Genomic DNA, 24,537 nt, shown 5'->3' on the forward strand with positions numbered 1-24,537 from the left:
GGGGGGAAGAGGGGTCCAAGACCCTCAAACACGTCGCCCCCAGGATGCTCCCCATCAAAACTGGAGGCTGAATTCAGTTAAATTGCACTGTCACCTAAGCTGCTCAAGCCACGAGGAATTTCGTGGGCTTGAGCTGACCTTCATTCCTTTACTCTTTTTTCAATCTCATTTCGACTTCTTTGTCATCTGATAAAAGATATTCACAGGGATTATTGCCTGCAAAACTGAGATTCTACACATTTCCTGGCATTTTTCCTGCTGTTCTGGGTTTTGGTCTGGTATTTTTCATGATTCCGGTTTTCTAGGGTCTTGCCCACGCTTTTAGGCTCAATGTCCGTTCTCTCAGCATGTTTACTCTGTTTTGACTACCATGATTGAACTATTATATGTTTGAATTATCTCGCAGAACCGCTGAAGTGTTACGGCAGTGAGAGTTTTACTTTCAAGAAATGTCCCTAAAAAATAGCTTTTCTTTTTTTATGAAGCCAGGCGCTTTCTCTCTGACAGAAGGTCTGACTCTCTGACAGTGTTGATTGTTTTCTTGCAACATGATATAAGGTAACATGGTATACATGGTATGGTCTGTAGCATGGTATAAGGAACTATAACATAATGTACCTTCAAAATTTCTGATTTTACACAAGCTACGGAAGCAAAATTTTTAGTGCTTTCTATAATATAATTGATATGTCCTTTCATGACGCCATTTTTCCTATGACATTGTACTCGTTCCTATATATATTGAAGGAAAGCCAAAGAAATTGACCGAAAAATATGTTAGATTGGTGAGACGGGTGCTAGAGAGTATGTGCCGAAGGAGTTCTTGAAATCGAAGCTGGTCTTCATTTCTTATTTCTTTTTCTTTGTACATCATTCGTAATGATAAACAAATGAAATTAGAGATAATATTTAGATTTTGTCAGAACGAGGGCCGCGGTTATGTGTACATACATAAAATAATGTAGAGCACTTTTGAAAATCAATATTTTATTTAAATGAAAGCAATTGTTTACAATGTAAAACTGTTTACAAATTTTACATGCAGTACATTTGTGCAAATAATGCGTTTGCAGATTAGTAATATATTAATTTAGAATTTAAAACTGTAGTATTTTCAGGAAGCTTGCCTACCAAACTTGGCATTTGAGTTCTGGATTCATTGGTGCACCTAATGGGCAATTAAAATCCTGTGCAAACTGTGGTAAATTTGACACTGCTCCCATGACTCTGAAACAGGAGACATATTTTAAAAACCTTACAGCAGAACATAACTTCAATTGTTTAATATAATTTTAACTTCAATTGTTTAACATAATATTTCTTAAATTTGTTTCGAAGGATCAAAATATTGATTTAACCAAATAAAAATTTTATAGGAGCGCTAAAAATATCCCCCCCCCAAAGGGAATTTTTTTATTTATTTAAAGAAAAAGAAATCCTCGTACACCACAAAGTATCACACGAGATTTACAAATCGTAAGTAAAAATGGCAAAATTGTAAGTAATAACATCAATTTTCAATAATACAATGAAATCATATACAAAGGAAAAAAAAACACAAAAAAGTAAATATAAAAGTATAAAAATGTATAAAGAAATTATTTACAATGTTTAAAATAAAAATCAACAAAATCGCGTAAAGCTGGGTAGGCTGAAGCTGAAGATACAGAATCATAACATTTCGGCGGCCAATGAATTCAAATTAATTTTAATCTACATTTCAATAGATATATTGCTTTATCAAGCAATGGGCAGTCAAAAAGCAGGTGGAAAACACTTTGCTGAACGCTAAGATTGCAATAACACAAATTGGAAGACGTCAGCTTAAACCGTTCAAGATAAACATTAAGCTTACCATGTCCAGACAAAAATTGCGTAACTTTAAAATTGAGCAACAAGTCCTTATTTTTCAGTCTTTCAAAAATAGTTGGGAAGAATGTTTTTGTAACAGATCCCTTATCAGAAGAGATATAATAACAGTTCCACTGCTCAATCATTTTAGCTTTGAATGTTTTTTTGAAATAAGATTTTGGAATATTTGCATCAACATTAATATCATTTTTAGTTGCATTCTTAGCAAGCCAACCAGCTCTCTCGTTTCCGTAATTACCCGAATGACCACGGGCAAATGTAAAAAACACTGAAAATACCCTTCCTCTCCAGATCTCCGAGAGACTGCTAATATCATTGCATAAAGAGGCAATTTTAAGAGACTCCAGGGAAGAGAGTGAATCCGTACAGATTAAGTAGCTGGGACCACGTCTATCCTGACTAATTATCCAAAAATTATTAATTGTAATCCCAAATTATTAATTTCAAAATTAATACACGGAAGCTCAGAAATATATACAGTACATTCAATTCTAATGCGAAATTGGTGGCACTCAATTTCAATATCATCTTCAAAAATAACATAAGCAAAACCAACTTTATCATCAATCCTACTACCATCCGTATACAACACAAGTGAGAATGAATTTACATTAGTGTCCATACTATCCAGAATCTGTACTGGTTGCCTTACAAAAGGATGTGGAAGAACAGACAAGGGCAATAAACGATTTGTACCCCCAAGGGGATACTGAGCATCTTCAAATATAGCCCTCATCGTTCTAAACGTTACGAGAGAGAAATAGGTTGGTGATGTCAGAGAATGAAGATTACACAAGCGCAAGAGTGCCGTGTATACGAATGATTCGTCTCCAGCCGGATTCAGGTGAATTTGCTAAGTGTACTACGTGAAAACAGCATTTTCGCTGAGAAATCCTTATTATATGCATTTTTTGTGCATCGCAGGTATTCTAAGAACTGAGGTATAACGTTACAGTTTGAAGCGAACACGTGTTTTGTTTATGATTAGCTTTTCCTGACACAGTTTTATTGACATTCGGCGGGAATCTACTTAGAAACACTGATCAACGTTTTGTCGTTGGCTGACAAATGACGTACAACCACATATTGCTTACTTGGTGAAATATGTTTCAGTAAAAATGCATTTCTTAGGTAATACACCATTAAAACTACGTGCCATCCGATTGTATGCCGAACCAATATTACACATCGCGCTCTTGCAAATGATCGTTGCAAGAGTCTGTATCTGTCTGTCTCATATTAATTTAGCGTTCAATATTCAAGAAGCACTGCTAAAAGTCAGCGCCTGGGAGAGTGACCTCCCACGTGACCTAAGAACTTGAGTTCTATGTTCAGCCTTGTTGTAGGACTTTCTGCATTTTTAAGACTGAAATTTCTGGTATTCCTTATATCTATCATATTGAAGAACATGGGAAAAATAGTGATTTTTCGCTCTTGCAACCCATTATTTAATTATTTTACTCTTTTCATCAGCTTTGGACAAGTTTACGCTAAGCGAATCAGAAAGATCTGATTCCGCTCACTTGATATGTGACTTATTCTAAGTATAATAGATTAAGTCTAAGTATGCTCTGGGATAGACATCTTGAATTTGTATATATGTATTTTGTGTTAACATTTGTTCTGCATTTTTTTCTGTTATTTTGTAACTCTTACTAAAATTATTGCATATTTGCTTTCCTGAAACATCTTCGACTGTTATAATGAAAACATGATTCTGTTTACACCACCCCCATCACGTTATCGTGAACTCAGAACTTCAACTTACAGGACTGCTAGACTGTACTATGTGATGAAATTTGGTTTATTTCATAGGATGTTACTCTGATGATTACTAGAAAAATTTCCCTTTTATGTAATTATTTCTGCAATTTTGTACCTTTAATGTTTTCTTCATTTCTAACCTGAAATCTCTCAACGTATTAACGACTACTTCACACCTCACGTGACAAGGTAGTCACGCCCTCTCAACATCTGCAATCCTGACTTAGGTTTCACTCATGCATTCTCCTACTTTCAGCGCTCTATAGCAACTAACTCAGACAGCCGGAACAAAACTTGCAAATCCTGCAAGTTAATCAGCGGCGCATCCAGCGGAACTTGGAACTGTATCTGTCTGTTCCATATTAATTTAGCGTAGTGTAATGTGTTAAGCAGTACGTTAATGTCACGTGTAATGTAGTGTCTTGTTGTTATGTGTAATGAGTATTAATATAGTGTGCCAATGTAATGTGCCATGAACATCTACGTAATGTAGCGTAGTATAAAGTGCTAAGCAGTATATTAATGTCATGTGCAATGCCGTGTGTTTAGGTTATGTGTAATCAGTATTAATGTAGTGTATCAATGTTAAATTGTCACGAATATCTATGTAATATTATAAGGTATTTTCTCGCTCCTTTCAGCATGCCTTCGGGGTGTAACAGTAGCACACACGGCGCGTATTCGAGAGGTCCAGATTTGAGTCTCAGCAAGGACATTGCTCATCTTTCGTGTGTTCCTGCTTCCAAATAACATAATGTCTCTACAGTGGAGCCCGACCTAAAAGGTGGTGGATGATGATTCTTCACCACCAGGATTTGGCGACTGTATCCCCTAATATCCTGTGGCCCTTTAAAAGGGGGAATGTGCAAGGTATTTTCTCCCTCCTTTCAGCATGCATTTGTGGTGTAACGTTAGCACACTTAGCGGGTATTTGAGAGGTCTAGGTTCGAGTGCCGGCGAGGATATTGCTCATTTTTTCCGTCTCCTGCTTTAAATAACCTAATGACTCTACAATATATTAAATTCAATGTACCACGGTACGCATCTGTGTAGCTTACGTGAAACTTAAAGCTATTGTAAACAATTTAATGAATTGTAATATTGTTGTGAGACTTCAATAAACTCCCGATGTGGCGCTTCTGGGTCGCCGGGGGGGGAGTGCTCTAGATAGATGCCGGTTACGGACAATACCATAATACTCTTTGAAACCCGCACGGGTGTCCAAACCTACTGTCACCTATCAACAACTGGCGCCGGGCGCGGGAGGCTCGGGCGGCCCCAAGGGGTGTTTTTCTAGATAGTTGCGGGTCCTGAACTACACCCGAGTAGTCTTTTGCAAAGTCGTGCGGGTGTCCAGGGCTTGCAGTCACCTGTCACCTATCAACTGTCTCGTAGCATCCGATAATGTTAAGCCTCCATTTAAAACTGAAGGGAACGTATATTCTCTATCTTTGCTGGAGAAAGTTTTAGTGCTGTTGTTGCTTTTTTTATTTTACTATATCTTGTAAAAACATACACTTTTCATTTTAGAAGTCCTTCTTATGCTTCACTTACCTAAATTTCGCGGGCACGTATGATCCATTGAGAAGGCGTTCCTCAATCTTTTCTTCTGATGGTTTCTCGCACATTACCTGTAACAAATTTAATGTTATATGTTTACAAAAACGCTTCTTTTTGCACTAACATATACCATTGAATAAATATTAAATGAAGCCACATCAATCAATAAATAAAATGATAACACTATTTAGTGATTTGCAAAGGCGCTAAAAGTGAAAGATTTACATGAATGAAGTAAGAATGAAAGTAGAACTCATTTTAAATGACAACGTTTTTTCATTAAAATAATGCTTCATCCACTCCAGAAACCTAAGGTATTGCTGAATTTTATTACCGAATGTTTAAAATTAACATTTTAATTGTTGCTGTTGATTCTTTTATTCTGAGAATATTCTGTTTCATTAATAATTTAATTTCAGTTATTTAAATCTTGATAGTATCCCAAAGTTTTTACTTTTAGCCTGTTACGCTAAGAATGAAAAGGTATTGTCTATTCTTTTGTTAATTTTAGTTGAAAAGGAATCTAAAAATGTTGAAGATATCACAGTAAGAATAATCGTATGAGAACATTTTAAATAGAATACATCTTGAAAATTAAAAATAGGTCTTATATAACCATCTCCTTAAATCCACAAATTAATATAGTATATTATTTGACTTATTAAATTAACAATAAAACAATTGTTTAGTGATGCAATATTTGAAGCAAAGCAGTGCGGTGTATTTCTTGTAATCTTTGATTCATTTTTATACTCCTCATTCTAATATATCGATTCGTTAATCAGAAAAAATTTAGCATTTTCGTTTTCGATTTTGTAGTGCACTAACGGGAAGTTCCTATTAACCTTCAACTTAAAATTTTGATAGTGTTACATTTCCATAACATTTTATTGACTCAATTGAAGACGTTGCTGATACTTTTGAGTGCACTGTAACGTTGCTTATTAAGGGCAGTACCAAATATAAGCTAAAATTTGCAATATTTTTGCATAGGATAAAGTCAAAGAGGAATGATATTAATTTATTCCCTGGGATTTATCTTGATTTCTCATAGGTCTGAGAAGTCAAGGAAATTTCCATTCAAAAGTTAAATTAGAGAACTAACAGTAAGAAAACAGATCAGGATAGTATTTTCCAAATACACTTAGAAGTAATAATTTTTCACATTTAATAGTGTGTCATAAATGTTGAATGCCAAGATAGCATCTTTGAAGGTTTCTCTAGTTTCCATCAAATAAACTACTAGCATCCTAGTATTCATATACTTAGCATTTTTTATTATTCATACTACTATACTAGTATTCTCTAGTATTCATACTGCTACACTACTACAATACTAGTATTCTGTGGTATCCATCTTTTTTTCGGCTGAAATGAAGAACATCTTCCAGTGTATTTCCAATATGATGATTGTTATAATAGTTTGAACAAGTAAGGAGTATTCCAAAAAAATATAAATATATTTTTAATGATTTTAAAATAATAATATTCAATATAAATTTCGTTTCCGAAATTTAGGGAAACCTACAGAAACAAATGAATGTTTTATCAGTGACTGAGTTAGACCTAATGATCACACCATCGCATTTGGAACATCATACTGCGAAATAGAAATTCGCAGATAAAAATGTTCTACACATTTTACTGTTCAAAAAAGGTGAAGCTTTCCTCTATTTTTAGAGGAATTTTACTAGCCTTTGGCTTCACAACTTATCAATTATCTATTTTTTAAATGGTTTTGGAAAAAAAAGTAGTTCACGTAGCAGTACTTTATTATAAAACGTTTTTATTCCGATTATTCATTTTTCAGTGTTATCAATGACTAAAGTTTTGTCCAAGGATTCCTTACTGATGAATACATTTTTTTTAGTTCTTGCATTATATAGCAAAAGTAACAGCAAAAATATAAAATTGAGAATGCTTTAATACTATTTCCTCAGGTCCTCATACTGAAGAAAACAATGGCACCGATTGTTTTCTAAGACATGACAATCTCAGGATATGAGCTTTGTGATTTTTGGAACAACTTGTTCCTGGCTGCTTATCCCCTAATATTCACTTTTTTATGGCTTTAAGATTAAGTGACATACGTAAACTTTGAAGCGTATGTGTATGTGTATTTAATTATGGCAAAGCACACGAGGGCTATCTGCCTAAGGGGAGGGATGCCTTTCATGGAGGACTTTCTAAGGGAAACTGGCTCGTATACACGTTACACATGGGGAAAACCACGAAAACGCCCATGCAGCCAGCTCGTTCGCGGGATTCGAACCTCGGACCGAACTACCAGTGTTCAGCGACTTTACCGCTCGGCCGCTGGTGGGCGTAAACTTTGAAGCAGTAATATAATAAACTATGGCATGCAGAAGCCTACACTATTAAACCTGTTCGCGTCTGTCTCTTTTTTTTATTTGATTGTTGATTGGTTTCTTTGTCGTATTATCTCCTCCGGAACGGCGGGTAGTTGAATTTCGAGAGAGGTACCCCGAGATTCCAAAAATTTGTGGAAAGCCATGTCGTCCATTCGTGCGATTTTAGTTAGAGAAAATGTTAGTTAAAAGTTCTGAAAACGCTAATTTTGGATTTCATTTTTCCGAGTGGCAACAGACTCGCACATTGGAAATAAAAATCTACTTTATTTCGAGAAGTGTTGCCACTAATCGCTTTCAAAGCGTAGAGTTTTTTTAATAAAAATTTTCGAAGTTTTACAAAATATGAAATAAAAATAGCATTATCAAACATTAAATATATTATTCCCGATTCCAAAAATTCGTGGAAAGTTATTTCGACTATTCCCATCTTCATATCATTATTATCTGAAGAGATAGTAATTAAAACCTCTGAAACGTTAATTTTTGCCCTCATTTTTCCGAGTCGCAACAATCTCGCGAGTTGGAAATAAAAATGCTTCTTTTGAAAAGTATTTTCACACCACTAACGCAGAAACGTGGTAAATATTTCAAACATTCAAATAGACTAACTCCGAATCTAGCCGAAACCCACAGAGTAGAGCTCCTTCTGTAAACCTTACCTGTATAATTCGTCTGTAAATCTTGGAAGCCAGCATCAAAATAACTGCACAGAATGCATAAACATGCCAGATATATTTCTAGATTTCTAAGAGTTTATGTGTAATTATTTTATGCCATCAATTTGCACCAATATTTACAATGCAGTTTTTCAATGTAATCCCCATTTAATTGAATACACTTATACCAAGGTAAAAATAATTTTTAACCACCCTCAAAGAACGTTTTTTGTGTCTCCCGAATCCTCCTATTTAAGGCATGGTTAAATTCGTGAATTTTATACACCGTTAGGGTTTTTTTGAAATGTGAGAACATATGGGAAAACAGAATACTCCTCGCAGGCGTTGAACAAGTTCTGAAGTTTTCACACCCTCTTTCAACAAATACAAAATGCTTGCACTTCGCATTTTTATTAGTTTCAAAAACAGTGCTATAAAAACGCACCTGTATCAATTAAAACCATGATTCTGTCTAAATAATATTGCTTGTGGTACTGTATAAACATTTCAAGATTAGTCTCTGGTCTATAGCGTTGATTATAAATTCTAGGATTCGAATAGAGCTCCTAGAACTTTGGGCACACTCTACGTAGAATGTTGATCATCACCTTATAAAAATCAATGGCTTCTTATGAAACCCTGCTTAAATGGAAAAACTGCTCATGTTTTTTTATATAGACATCCCGGACTTATCAGTATCTATATGCAATGTCGGTACAGCGCATGAAATCGGTCAAAGACAATCCTACCAGTGGAAGAAGGCTGGTAAGAGAGTATACCAATTGTTCTCATAAATACGGAGATCCGTGACCTCAAAATGAATGCCAATAAAAACAAAGTACTCACGATCCATATAGAACTTGCAGATGAAAACACTAAATGGTACAGTCAAGATTAAATAACACAAAAACTTGAGTAGAGTAGTAGTAATGTGAGAACAGTAATGTGAGTTCAGAACTTGAGTAGAGTAGTGAAATGGTTAATGGAAGACAGAATGAAAAATAAAATGTAAATCAAACAATAAATACTATACACTAGAATCAGCAAGCAATATACAACACAAAAACTGAGATTAAAATACCATAATAATACTAAACGCATAAAGTGAAAAAATCAAGGAAATAAATGCTATATACAAGACTTATAGCTCTCTATAACATAGAACAACAAAGTCAGTGTGTTACAAAGTGAAGTGAAACAAATGAAGGAAAAGTGATATAAATTGCAAGGAAGGAAATACACTTGAGAATCATGGACAGGTCATTAAATTGTAGTCTTTGGCTTTGCCAACAAAATGGCCTGTTGCTTATGATAATCAGGAACATGTGCTGATGATAACTAGGATGTTCATGTGCTGATGATAATCAGAAACAGAAACATAGCTTAGAGTAGGGCAAAATGCTTTCTTTGTTATCACGTCTTTTTATGACTGAAGAAATACTTTTCATTCTTGTTTGGAAATATCTGATACTCAAGCTTAAATAGTAATGTTCACGGCATCAATTTTCATCTCCGTGGCAGTTAGGAGTGAACATGAATTCCAAATACTACGTACGCACAGCAATACTTGTAGCCAATATTTTGATGAAATGACTATAATGAGACATAAGAAGCTATGAAAAACTAACACTTACTTGTGCTGCACTTATCCAGAACAACTGATTCGGCGTATAGGCCAATCCCGGAAGGAATTCATTCTCTTCGGATATCGTGGAAATATTATATGCCTGTAAAAAACTACATTTGAAAAATTAAAACTGGTTTATAAATAGATTAAATAGCTGGAACATATACGTCCCGAACTAAGTGTACAGCAACTGGGGGCTCGGGCGTGACCTTCGAGAGGGAGAAGGTCACGGCTCGGGACAGTTTCTTGCTAGTCGCAGGCGTAGGAATTCTAGTGCTTGAGGCTTGAAGATTATTTTACACCTCGGAAAGTATGTTCTCTTGTGGGATTCCGCTACTGGGTAGAGGGGGGGAGGGCGAAATTGCCAGTATTTTGAACTCACATGGCTTGTTTGTGAATTCGGTAGCTTTCGAGAAATATTTTATTGAGAGGAGAAAATAAAAAGAATAATTTGTTACTCTGATTTTCGCGCGTTTGCATTTAAAGATCTTTCAGTTTTTTTACTGTTGCAAATATACCGTTATTAGGTCTTTCACTTGACATTTAGCATTTTTTCCGAGTTCGGTTTCAAATAATGGCTAAATGTAAAGGAAATTTTCTTTACATCATTCGTTTCATGATTGTTTTTTCAATTTATTCCAGTTTTTAATGTGCATGTAAAAGCAGTGTAATGAATATAAATGCTTCAGGTGATGAAAATTAATTTTAATATTATTTCTAAATGGTATGCATTCCACGACTACTGTTTCCTGGAGGGAAATTTTGGTTTGTTCTAAACGATAACTAGCGACCGAGCGAATAAATTTCTTTAACATCGATAATTCAACCCGCATTCAAACTCCGATGAACGGAATGATTGCATGAACTTTTCGCGATCTCCCATATATATAAAGGGTATATGACCAAATTTTTTCGAACGTCCTTCACGAAAACCCCCTTCGTTTAGGCAGATAACCTTTTCTTTAATCCGACAAATAAAAGTAAAATTATATTCGAAATAAGAAAGCTAAACTTATGACAGTATAATAACTATGTTTAGAAAACCTTCTTTCTTCCTTTTATGAATAATTTTGATGACAAAATAAATTTCAACTGTGCGACAAATGAAAAACGAGATTTTATTAAAGCAATTAGTGTAGAACATTTTATAATTCAAAAATTTAAGTTTCCAAACTTATTACTTTATCCGTTGTTGTATGTTTGCGTCTATACTATGATATCTGTATCAATTCCTTCAGAAAGTAGCTACGTTAGTTTAGGTTAATTCAACATGGGAAAGTGCACGAGGCTGCTTACCTAAGGGAAAGGATGCCTTTGTGGGGAATTTTTAGGGAAACTGGCTCGTATTCACGTTTCACATGGAGAAAACAAGGAAAACCAACTATGCAACCATCCCGATTGCCTGCTCTCGAACCCAAGTCGAACTACCAGTATTCAGCAGCCTTGACATTGAGTAGCAGGTAGCGTTAGGAAAGTAATTAATTTTTGCGTGAGAATTGTATTTTGGAGGGAATCAAACAATATGTTAGGATACTAAGCATGCATACAGATGTGCACCATTTCTTAGTTTCCCTGAATTAAATTCGCAGTACGAATCTTCACTAATACTCATCAACTCAATACAAATCTTCATTCCCAGCTTCATTACTCCCAAAGAAAGCGCCAATAAAAAGATTTGAGACCTGAAAATTTCGCATAACAATCTGATACCTCAAAGGCGATTTTAGTTCTCTGAAAATATAGCTCATAAAAAACTGAAGAAATATTTCGCCATTTGACAAAGACCTTTATGTTTTTGAAATTTTAATGCGTTCCTGAATATGCAATTTTGCCTTCTAAGACAAAATGCAGCAGCAATATAAATAAAGTAACAAATATCCCCCTTCTATTCTAAGGTAAAAGTAATATCTAATACCTCTAAGTGATAAAACTAAATTTTTGTTTTTGAGTACATTAAAACTCAACTAAACAAGAATTTCGTTTTCTAAAGTTCTAGGTTTTTAAAATTCAGAGTTGCTTCTGCATTTCTTTCCCGAACCCAAAACTATGAAGCGATTAAAAAGATCAAAGATCTTATATCCCTGATATAAAGGCAGATCAAACCTGGGACCGGTATTTGGAACGTCACGTAGAAGAAAAATAAATTTAAAAAAATTCTTACCTCGTACATTCGTAAATTTTTGTTAGTGCACGTGTTGTTCAGTAATGATTCAATGCAGCACAAACTCAGGGACCAATTTCTATTTCTCCAGATATGAATTTTGCCAGAGGTGTACAAGCAATAACATTCATTTGTAAATTCAAAAATGCTTTTCAGTGATACTTGTAATAAATCAACTCCATTTAAGGGGTGTTGGAATCCCAAAATCTTCAAACAATGGTGATTTCGGATTTTTGCATTTTCAAATTTCAAAAATTATTGTAAAACACTTTTATCTTTCTAAAAATACCATTCTTTAATCTCTATGAAAATTAGAACTGTAAAAAAAGTAGTTTTTATTTGTCACCGAATGCTTTGATAAATGAGGATTTTTACATAAAAATGCGTTTTTTTCCAAACGTGATCTCTTTATACTCGACGTACCTTTTTTCAGGAACTACTGCTCACAGGTATCTAAAATTTTTATGGCTTAAGTTTCCTAATATTTATTGGAATGAGCTTTTTGTGATAAACTTAAAACTACTATTTGCCCACCAGCGGCCGAGCGGTAAAGTCGCTGAACACTGGTAGTTCGGTCCGAGGTTCGAATCCCGCGAACGGGCTGGCTGCATGGGTGTTTTCGTGGTTTACCGCATGTGTAACGTGTATACGAGCCGGTTTCCCTTAGAAAGTCCTCCACGAAGGCATTCCTCATCTTAGGCAGATAGCCCTAGTGTGCTTTGCCATAATTAAATACACCACACCACACCACCCTTAGAAAGTCCTTCACGAAGGCATCCCTCCCCTTAGGCAGATAGCCCTCGAGGCTTTGCCGTAATTAAATAACATAACATAACCTAAAACTACTATTTTTTTTTTTTTTTTTTTTTTTTTTCTGTGTGTGTGAGAAAAGTGCTAAAGTTTACTATGCCTAACAAAATGTTCTGTAAAGTACTCTAAAATTCAAAATGCTTCAGAAGCTCATTTGAGTATAATCAAATAGGTATACTTTAATTACACAAAAAATTTCAAGCGTGTATCTACAGCAGATTTTGAGAAAATGTGCATCGAAAATGGCCAATTTAACATTGTCGGTATAGAAGTGGCTGACACCCCCTAATTTGCTCTTCAATATCAGAATAATTATACTACTTAAAACGAAAATGTATATATTGTTTGAATATTTTAATTCACTGAATAATATAACAAGTGAATATATTTAACTTTGATTGCTTCGCTTATTTTTCAGTACATAATCTAAGTGCAAGATTTAAAAAATATTATAATCATAAAATGAAACATTTTTGCGGAACAATATTTTCTAGTTGTAGCATACATTTCATCTGAAGATAAAATAATAAATTGCTTTTTGTGGGAAAACTGCATTCATCTGTGTGAAAGCGATTAGAATACTTCCCGCTTTCTAACGCCTGGAGATTTGAAACTGGACTGAAAGGAAATACTGACCGTTTCCATGCCTGCCGACAAAAGAACACTAATTACCTCGTCGTTAAGAATTGATCTGATAAAATTTTAATCCTTTTCATAACGTGTCGTCCCAAATGCGGTCAAGAAGAGGAGAATGCGAAGGGTAAAGTAAATGGTTGTGTTAGAGGTCGTAAGGGGAGATATATTGTAAAACAAAGATGTTTTAAGGTCTCGTTCAGTATCAATAGATCAGGGGGAAAATTGAATGGAATTACAGGGAGAACTCTCATTTGTTCTTTACTGTAAGTCAGTAGTTACAAACATACGTATATGGATGTACATGGTATCAGAACGGAGACAAATTTAATAGGACGCGAAAAGTTCTGAAGTGCTCTTTTTCTTTTATGTATTACTAAACAGTTTAGTAATATTAGTATCCACTTTTCGAATCATTAATAACATATTATGTACTCATTAACTGCGAATAAAATTATCGTTCCCAGATGATTTTATTGATTATATATCTATCTGTTTATTAAAATTTTATTATTACATTATTTTCGTCTAGAAATTTCTCCCCCCTTTAGAAATATATACATGTAAGTTATAAGTTGGAAAGCTCTGAAAACATTGTTATAAGCAAATAATCAGATCCAGTTTCAGTTAAAAATCATTAATTAAACAGCCCTAATTGTTTATCAAAAGTATCCTAGATTTTATATTTAATCATCTTACGCAAAAGGAGATTTTGTGTGGTTGTTTCACTGAACATCAAAAAGCACATGAAGGGCGCCTGATAAAGGTATGCTTTCGTGGAGAATTTTCTAGGGAAAATAGGCTCATATTTACATTAAACTTAAGCAAAACCACGAAAATGCTTACACATAATGCTAGGCTGTAGAAGGGCTGGTACAATTTATTTGAGGGATAGTTATCACTTAATAATTCATTTTTATAGTACAAAATTACATTCAAAGAATTCAGTTTTTCTATATTTTCCTGTCTATAAATCTGTGAGGCACAGAAGTTAGATATTTAAACGGCCCAGCACATTTTTGCACAGTTCCGAAGCCGCAGACCCCTCTATTTCTAGCCACCAGTGTTTGCTTTTCCTTATAATTAACGACTTGATTATAAATCAGAGGTGGACAAAAGCCGGTCCCCGGACCGGATCCGGCCCTTTTGCTTACTTTTTTCGGCCCGTTAAAAAATTCTGCATGCAATTTTTTAATCTCTTATATGCCGTAACATCCTCTTAAAATATATCTCATTTAATCTCTTATATATATGTCTTTTTTCTTAATTTATCAAGCAAAGCAGTAATAACAATTTTTGAAAAACCAATTTTGGTCAAGAAAACATCTTGCGCAATATGCTGCAAAATAAGTAAAAAATAAAAATTGTAGAAAGCTCGCCTAAAAGTTACCAAGAGCTGCTGCTCCAAAAGGTTTTAGGTTGCTCCAAAAGGTTTAATTTTAGACTAGATTTAGAAAGTTTGATTTTGATTAACATATTTTAACACCTTAATGTGTCATTCTGAGCGGACGCGTCGGGAAATTGGAACAGAGAATTGAGACTATTAAAATTTCCAAGACACTTTGTCAAAAAATTTTTTAGCGAAAAAGTTTCAATTGTCTGTTTCGGCGAAACGCGTAATGGGGTTAGCTTGATTCGACGTTCAAATAAATGAAATTTCCCTTGAAAAGCCTGTTTGGATGTCGAATTGGGCTAATTTACCATTTTCCGCTTACTTTTTAACTTTTTGTGTTTTTTAATTTTATTGTATTTATGTTTTACATGTCTAATGATTTGCTTTTCATGTGTATTAATTTTTGAAAACGTCTTAAACCTTTTGGAGCAGCAGCTCTTGGTAACTATTAGGCGAGCTTTCTACAATTTTTCTTTTTTCTTAATAATAGATATATTATTTTATTGTAATAATTAAATTATTTATTTGTAGGCCTTTGTAAAATGAGTCAATCTAAAAAAAAGAAAAGTTGATTTGGAGTGCAGAAATTTCAATGAAGCATGGACGGTAAAATACCTGGTTGATCTTTACAATATTGTAACTGGTAGTTTGGCGATATTTTGGAGGCGATAAAGGTTACTACCTGGCACTTTGGTAATAATGTGAGCAGTACTCAGTTCCGATTACGCATTATTTTGTGTGAGGGAAATGAGAGATCATGGGATATGTCATGTGATATTAATGGACGAATTACGGTTCTTTAATCGGAAAAGGGGGGAAATCGGGAAAAAATCTGGAAATTTTGTATTTGGCTTTATTCTGTGTTGTGTGAAACAGTGTTCGTGAATTTTTGGATCCCATGGCCGTAACTAAAGTGAATTCGAAATGGGTATTTATGTATGTATTAATTTAATGTATGTGCTCATTTATATTTTAAGTAGTGTTTTTGAATTTAATTATATTTTAATTAAATGATAGTTATTTTGTGAATTTTATGTTTGTAGGAATTTGGTATACGTTTTAGTTGAAGTAAACGTGCATGGAAATAATTTAAATATCTGACACTAAGTATTTGTAATGGTTGCGGTATGAATTCGTTAGTGACGTGTACAATGTAATAGATGATTTAGAGGTAAAAGTTTTTGGATATTTTATTTATTTTATATGTGGAAATGTTCATTACTTTTTCGCGATCAGGTAATTTATATATGTTCTTTTTACCGGGTTTAAAGATTGAGAAAATTGTCATGTATTTTCGTAAAATTTTTCTAATTTATGAGAAAAAAGCAGTGTACATGGATATAGTGAGGAGTGTGCGCAATGCCATTTTTGTGCAATTCTGGGATGTTTTTTTAAGTAAAAATATGTCGGCGTGTACATGGTTTATGTGTATGTGTTATTTTGAAAAACGCGTAAGGAGTATGGTATTGTGCACTTTTTCCCAATTTTGCAGTGAATATTTGTCATGATTAAACAGTTTTGTTAGATAAAATTTCTAGCATAAGTGTAATTCGGCTAGTTGATTGTTGGAAGAAGTGTTCAGTAGATAAAAAGAAAAGAAACATGTCTTTACTTCGTGAAGACAAAATGGCGGCGGGAAAAAAAATAGAGGGTTGCTGTAGGAGAGTTGGTCGCCAAATTTTCGCCAAAAAAAAAAAACGCCAAGTTACCATAATGTAAAGATCAACCAAATACCTTTTTACAAACATTGATAAGAAAGCAATTTATTTAGTTTGCCAGGAAACAATTTCAAGGAATACAATTTAAACAGGCATTTTAAATCAAAACATCCAAAATATGCATCATTTTCTTTAAAAGAACTTCAAAGTGCAGCAGAAAACATGACGAAAAAACTTGAATAAGAAACAAAATATTTGTACCAACCAAAGTAATATCGAGAAATCTACCACAAAAGCAAGTTATGCTGTTGCACACAAAATTGCTAAGTTCTGTAAACCTTTTACTGAAGCAGAATTTGTTAAACAATACATGATACAAGTGTCGGAGATATGTTGTCCTGAAAAGAAACATATTTTTGAAAATGTAAGCCTTTCGAGAAGAACAATAGTGCGACGGATCGAAAATATTGCAGAAAATTTACTTGACCAGCTAAGAACAAAAATTGCTGATTTTACATATTGTTCTCTGGCTTTAGATGAATCCTGGGATATTACTGACACAAGTCAATTATTAATATTTATCCGAGGTATTAACAAGAAATGTGAAATTAGCGAGGAACTTCTTAGTGTGCATCCAGTGAAAGATGCAGCTACCGGTGAAGACTTCTCTATCGCTGTTGAAGAGTATTTAGTTAAAGAAAATTTAACTTGGAACAAAATAGTAAGCGTCACTACGGATGGTTGCCCTAGTTTAACAGGAACAAATGTGGGTTTACTAAAACGAATCAGCGACAAAGTAAAAGAGTTGTAGCCAGAACAGGATATATTATTTTTACACTTCATTATTCACGAAGAAGTGTTATGTAGAAGTGTTATGAATCACGTCGTTACTGTTGTTATTGTGACAAAAGTTGTGAATTTTATCCTGGGACGTGCCTTAAATCATTGACAGTTTGCTGAATTTTTGAAAGAAATTGAAAGTGACTTTTACGAAATTCCTTATTACACTGAAGTGCGATGGCTTAGCATCGGTAAAGTTTTGAACAGGTTTCAATATTTACTTGATGAAATAATATCCTTCTTTTCGGGAAAAAAAAAAAAAAAAAAAAAAAAAAAAAAAAAAAATGATTTTTCTGAATTGCAAAATGAGGCATGGCTAAACGATTTCTCATTTGCAATAGATATTGTAAAATATTTGAATGAACTAAATATAAATCTACAAGGGAAAAACCAATTCGCTTTCAATATGCACTCAAACGTCAAAGTATTTATGATAAAACTCAATTTATTTGCTAAAAACTTTAATAAGAAATTACTAAATCATTTCCCTTCATTACAATCACGACGAGAATCATTGAAAATACCGATTTTCTTAAGTATAGTGCAATAACACAAGACCTACATTCTGAATTCCGAAGAAGATTTCAAAGCTATTGAAAAACCTTTATCATTAATTAGTCAACCTTTCAATTTTGACGTGCAAGAAGCTCCTGTTGAAATTCAACTAGAACTAATTGACTTACAGTCAAATAATTTACTAAAAGAAAATTTTCACTCAAACGAGTTGAGTGTTTTCTACGGTGCTTTGAATACAGAACATTTCAAACATTTTTTGAACTATGTTCACCAAATAAAACTAGGTATTTTTGATTTATGTTCAAAAATACCTAGTTTTATTTGGTTCAACATATATTTGTGAAAGAACTTTTTCGTTAATGTTTTACACGAAAAATAAATATCGATCACAAATTGCTGACGAAAATCTACACTCGGTATTAAGGATTGCTACAAGTGATTTGAATCCAAATTTTGAAGAAATAATATCAAATGAACATTCCAGATTTCACGTTTCGCATTAACTAAAACTGTTCTATTTTAACGTTTGATGTTTGTCTTTTCTTTTTATAATTCTATTTACTATTATATCTACAAAATGTAATATAAATATAAAAATGTAATAACTATGATCAAAATAAAATAATTTGTATCGTTAAGATATGAATAAATAAACATCAAAATAAAATCTTTCATTAACTGATTTATTTAATGACCATTAATTTAATATAATGGATCATGTTTCTTTAAAAGTATTTACTGGGCACAAATTGTTCGCATTTATACACCTAAGTAAGACAATTTATTATTACTGTTATTTTTATTAACTGTCAAATTTCTCTGTCCAAATGCTTTAAATTTTAAAGTTTAAAATTTTAAAGTTTTAAATTTTAAAGTTTAAAATGATACTTATAGTGTTTTTGCCAAAAAAATTTCTTGAGCAGGGAAAAAACTCCACCCAAAACATTCGCGTGTGCACAGCGTACGCGGTATAGTCCTCCGACCCGGGAGACATTTTGAAAATTTCATTTTGACCCCCCGCTTAAAAGTATTTGCCCACCCCTGCTATAAACGATCACCTCGTCGTAACGCAGCGGTTATGCCCCATTCTCCATAACCGCTGAGCCAGGAGCCCCCTGTGAAGGAACACAACTATTTTTCGAGCCCACGGGAAACAACCACACGGTATAATCTACAACGTATATTATTATACTTTATTTTAAAATTTTAGGCTATTTTTTAGATTTAGATATTGCTTTGAGTTAAGGGCTGTGTATTTGAATAATCATGTCGGAAGAAACTATCAATTAATTACAAATGATGATAAGAAGTCAGCTCAAGGAGAACGCGGATAGCAAATAGTTCCTCATTAGTAAGAGAAATATTGTAAATTAAAAACAAAGCAGAGTAAATTCAACAACAGGAGACGGCTAACTCCCTTTAAACAACAAAACTCAGGTCTAATTACCAACTGATTCGTCCTAGCTTTTGCAATTTGATTTATACAGTTTGGTTTGGTTTATGTGATTATAGCAAAGCACTCGAGGGCTATCTGCCTAATAAGAAGGAGGCCTTCGTAAAGACCCCCACGCAGCCAGCCAATTGGCGAGATTCGAACTTAAGAATGAGCTACCAGTTTTCCGCGACTTTACTACTCGGCCACTGTTGGCTTGTATTCATGTCGTATAAAACTTCGTATAAAAAAAAAAAAAAAAAAAAAAAAAAAAAACCTGGCTGCAGGTTTCTAAGATGTGTTTTCTTCCCCCCCCCCGAAAAAAAAAAAAAAAAAAACGCCAAGCTACGAACTGTCACCAAGGCCTGTTAGGATCATCTTTGGAAAATTGGAAAATTATCTTGGGTTCTATTGGAATCATTTTTAGAAGTTAAGTGTTGTTGAACTCAGAACTGAAAGATTTATAATTCTGTATAAAAATAAATACGTACATAGAAGCCAAGAGGCAATTCGCTTGCAATAAAAATAAACCTCAAAATTATCCCTCTAAGATAAACAAATGGTGCTCTTTTGCTATCGCGAATATATTGAGAAATGTATGTATGTATGAATGAATGAGTGGATGTGTTTATGTATGCATATATATATATAGGTGCGTAGGTATGTTTGTGTATATGTTACGGTGAAACACCGAAATCTGGAGAATGTTGACTTTCACCTTTGAATGTCAACATTCACCTAGTCGCTTGGTGTATATCCGAAACATTTTCCAAATATTCTTATTTCTGACTTAAATGTCGACATTCTATTATTAAATGTCGACATTCACCATGTACTAATGGTGAATTTTAAACATATAACAGTATTATATTTTCTTCTCCGTAATTCAGTCGCGAAAAAACGCACTTGGAATTTAAAATAAGAACTTAAGAATATAAGAACTTAAAACACACAGTACATTCAAAATGAGAAAGGAAAATAATAGAAGCTGAAAACTTACGAAATTATGTGATTCAAATCTTATTTATTGCAACAACTTAAACTATTATGGCACTTTGAATTGCACAAGAGGCCCTTGCTTTTACCACTGCATTTATTTGTGGAACACTTCCTTTTGCAATGACAGCGTGTGACACACTCCTCTCTTTTCGACCTACACCAGAGCATATCTGTGATTGTCGACATGCACCGGTGAGGGTGCGAATGTACAAGAATGTAATGAAATATTCGATCTTTCACCGGCGTATTTGGTGAATATTGATATTCTCCGGTGAAAGTCAACATTCTCCAATTTCGGTCTTTCATGGTAACATATACACATCACCCATATACATAAACACATCCATACATGCATATGTACATACATAGATACATTTCAGAATCCAGTTCCGATAGCAGAAGAGTACCCAACAAATAAATAGCTAAATAAAATATTACACAATATTGTAACAATACATAAAATTAGCAATGCAAAATATTAACAGAAATTTACAACAATATAGTAACTGACGATAAACCTAAAACAGTACCCATCTAAGATCTGAAACGAAAACTGCAAGGAAATATCCGAGAGAGTTTATTATTTTTTAAAAGAAATTTAATATGGTTTGCAAAGAAGAAACGGGAAGACTGTTCAGGCCAGTAACACTGTAACTTCTAAAAATAAATACCCCTTTCGAGAAGAGATAAAAGTTATGCATTCTAACCGTTCGAATACAAGCGTATGGAGGTATACTTTTACTTACGAAATTTGCTAATTTCTTTAAATAAAAACGTATTATGTACATTGAGGAAAAAAAAAAGGGGGGGACATTTCCTATATCTCCCGTTCAACAGGGCCGATTGCCGAAATTCAATTTGCGTTTTTCATGTCTCGAAAGTTCGACTAAGGATATGTATTAGATTTATATAAAGCATTGTTCCACAACAGGTATTTTGACACAAAAGTGGACTTTTTCTGAAATGACATGACAGTGTTTCTCCATATTTCGATTCTACGACTCAAATTATGCCAAACTGTCAAGTTCTGTAAAAATTGCAAGAGTAGTTTTTAAAAAATTAGCTCTCAAAATTTTAGTTCCTCAATGTTAATTTTTTTAAATAAAATTCGCCCATTTTTATGATTTAATTTGAAAATTTGTATTTTAAAATAATTTTTATAAATTTTTCGTAATCAGTTTTGAATTATAACCTACAAAAGTTTTACCATCATTATTTAGTACATGTATTTTTAAACATACCTGCAAAAAATTAGAGTTCAAAATTTCCTAAGATACACGGTGAATTTACATATTGGCGCGTTTTGAAATTTGGCGTATTTGTTATATAAGCGATAATAATGCCAAATATGGTTTTTGCACTTTGTTAAATTTATTTGAACATATAAACGATGACTTTTTCCCCGCTCGAGTACAATGAAAAAATGAAAAGAAAATAGGCTGCTATAAATTAAGAAGAAGTTCGCCAAGTGAATTATTCTTGGCGCAAACTGAAAAACATACCCCTAGATAGTTTGTTTAATTTCTTCATAAATCTTTTACCAAAAATTACAAAATTTAATATCTAGACGTAGTTTGAATCGTAGAATCGAAATATGGAAAAAACATTGGCATGTTATTTCAGAAAATGTCTGATATTTTGTCAAAATACCTATATTAGATTAATGCTATATAGAAATCTAGGTACTATTCGGTTTCCAGGGCCGTAAAATATCGCCAAACTATTGTTAATGCCAATGCTGCCAAAAATAATTGCGGCAACCCTAATAATTGCGGCAAGAAAGGAAGTATAATAGTAAATAACTATCTAAGATTGATGTTTTAATTTAGATGAAAGATTAATTTCATATAATACTTTATTATTATAATTTATATGAAAAAGGCTAAACATGACTGAATGGAAGCATAAGAGTAAATAACTATTTCAGATCATTATTATAATTTATATAAAAATTGCTAAACATAACTGAATGGATGCCTGCATCGCTATTTCGCTACCGACTTATCGTTAAAGCATAATTTCATCTCGTTGGTTGTTCAAACGTAAATTTTTATAATGAATGATGCCTTTTCTCTGAAAATATTCAGAATCGGAATTCAGAAGTGCAGAATCGCTCCCTCATTTGTTTGCCGCTTTTTACAAGGGTAAAAACAATTGGATTTTTGTCAATTTTATTTTACTTTTTAAATGAAATTAGGTCGATGTGTACATAGATAAAGTAAAGTGAGTACGCAGTGCCATTTTTGTGGAATTCTGGGATTTTTTTTAAGTGAAAATAGGTCGATGTGCACATGGATACCGAGTATGTGCAATTCTTAAAAACGCGTCAAGCAGTGAGTGATTCTGCACTTTACCCAAAATTCTTTTGCCGACTTTTCATCAAGGGCAGTTCCCAAATTGTTAAATCCATAGGATATCAAAAAAGGATTTAAAAATTAAGCTAGTATTTCAATGGCGTTTTAAGAAATATAGAACTATATAAACTTACGCAATCTGAAATCAGCGCTTACGCTAGATTTGGCGTGCTGTTAAATGTGCGCGTTTGCTAGATTTGGCGCTTTTGCGCATATATTTTCGCTGCAATTTTTTACGGCCCTCAAAAGAGAAGAGTACCTAAATCTAATATATATCCTAAGGCGCGATTTCGAGACAGGAAAAACACAATTTGAATTTCACCTATCGGCCCACTAGAACGGGAGATATAGAACTGTCCCATATATTATTTTTTTCCGCAGTGTATACGTAATATTTCGCCACACGATTTAGTTTTAAGCAAAGGGATGTACGTCCTCATGAACTCATAAAAAATGCATAAGAAATAGGCCAGTTTTACAAGAGATTTCTGGGACCAATTGAGATTGCAGCAGCTGCTGGTAAAAGGAATACGAAGGAGGTTTACCAGGTACCACTCTTTCACAAACTAAAGCTAGAAAGCATATAAGCTCTTTTATTTCTTCGCTATTAGAGAAATGCGATCATTCATGTAAGATTCGTTATCTGGAATAATATCTCTGAAGAACTGTCACTGGACTGGAACCTTGCACTGGAGCTTAAAAGGTTTCCGATTATCTAGCAAAAGCTTCAGGAAAATGATGAAACTTAACACTTTCAGAGTTATTAGTCCAAAGGGGCTTTGTCCCTGAAGGACTATTGTTTTCGTTTTGCGATTTTGCGTCGGACTCATAAACGTCGGTTCACTTTTCAAACTGTTGCCACAAAATGTTAGAGTCCTGCATTATATTTGAAGAAATTAAATAATGAAAAATCTGCATAAATGATTGTCTATTTCTCGCATTGTGATAAAACAATGGTACATAGAGCCATCGAATTTTGAATGACGAAATCCTACTGCGAATATGGGCATCTGAAATCCCAAATTTGGAATTTGTTTTATTATAGATTTTATATTTTGTAAAACTTTAACGAATTTTTGATTTACAAACTCAATGCTTTAAAAGCGAGAAATGGCAACGTTATATAGGAAAAAAAAAATACTTTTATCTCCAGCTCGCGAGACTGTGTATATCGGAAATTCTAAAGATATGCTTAATTTAACATTATTTTGCGATATTGCTCTTGAACTGAATTTTATGGTTTAAGTGCAAAGAACATGATATTTAATAAATAAAGGTAACACTTAAAACGTTAAAAAAACGCCCCTTTGGACGTAATTTAAAATCTGAAACATTTCAGATTTTTTTTTTTTTTTTTTTTTTTTTTTAATAAGAGACTTTCTAAAATTTAATGTTTGGTACTAATACATTAATGACTAAATAACAGATATATATTTTTCATTTTGCTTTGGTTTAAGGAATTTTGAGGAAAACATTTGCATACTTGTAATGATTATCGTTTTCATACTTATCACTATAAAAGATCAAATTTTGGTAAATTCCGGGCTGTACCAGTGAATCCAAGCATTTACTGTATTGAGGTGGAGAAAGACCGAAAATGCATTGAAAAGCTTTCACTTTTGGTTTATTAATCCCAGCTGCTAATTTTCCTGTGATTCTACTTTTGAAGTCTATGTGTACAGGAATCTATACTATTAAAAATCTCTGCTCGTCTGTCTGTCTATTTGTTTGTTTCTGCCATCATCTCCTCCGGAACAGCCAGACGTTGAGTTGCGACAGAGGTACTCTCGGATTCCAAAAATTCGTGAGAAGCCATTTCGACCAATCTTATACCTTCGTGAGACTTTAAAAATAAGATATTAATTAAAAATTCCGAAATTGCTAATTTTA

At 33.5% G+C, this 24,537-nt stretch overlaps 1 protein-coding gene across 1 annotated transcript in view; it reads right to left on the reverse strand.

Annotated features, from left to right (window-relative positions):
* Window positions 1–977: 977 nt before the first annotated feature.
* Window positions 978–24,537, reverse strand: part of LOC118193908 (neprilysin-2-like) — a 79,427-nt gene continuing 55,867 nt past the window's right edge. Inside the window, exons 10-12 of the mRNA XM_035365072.2 lie at window positions 9,859–9,951; window positions 5,191–5,267; window positions 978–1,227 (exon numbers count right to left, since the gene is read on the reverse strand). Of these exons, the coding sequence (XP_035220963.1) occupies window positions 1,128–1,227; window positions 5,191–5,267; window positions 9,859–9,951 (270 nt within the window). The 3' untranslated portion in view covers window positions 978–1,127. The remainder of the gene's footprint in view (window positions 1,228–5,190; window positions 5,268–9,858; window positions 9,952–24,537) is intronic.

The sequence above is a fragment of the Stegodyphus dumicola genome, chromosome 11, assembly GCF_044657685.1.
Source record: "Stegodyphus dumicola isolate Sdum_Otavi_A_Nest chromosome 11, ASM4465768v1".
In the NCBI taxonomy this organism is placed as follows: domain Eukaryota; kingdom Metazoa; phylum Arthropoda; class Arachnida; order Araneae; family Eresidae; genus Stegodyphus; species Stegodyphus dumicola.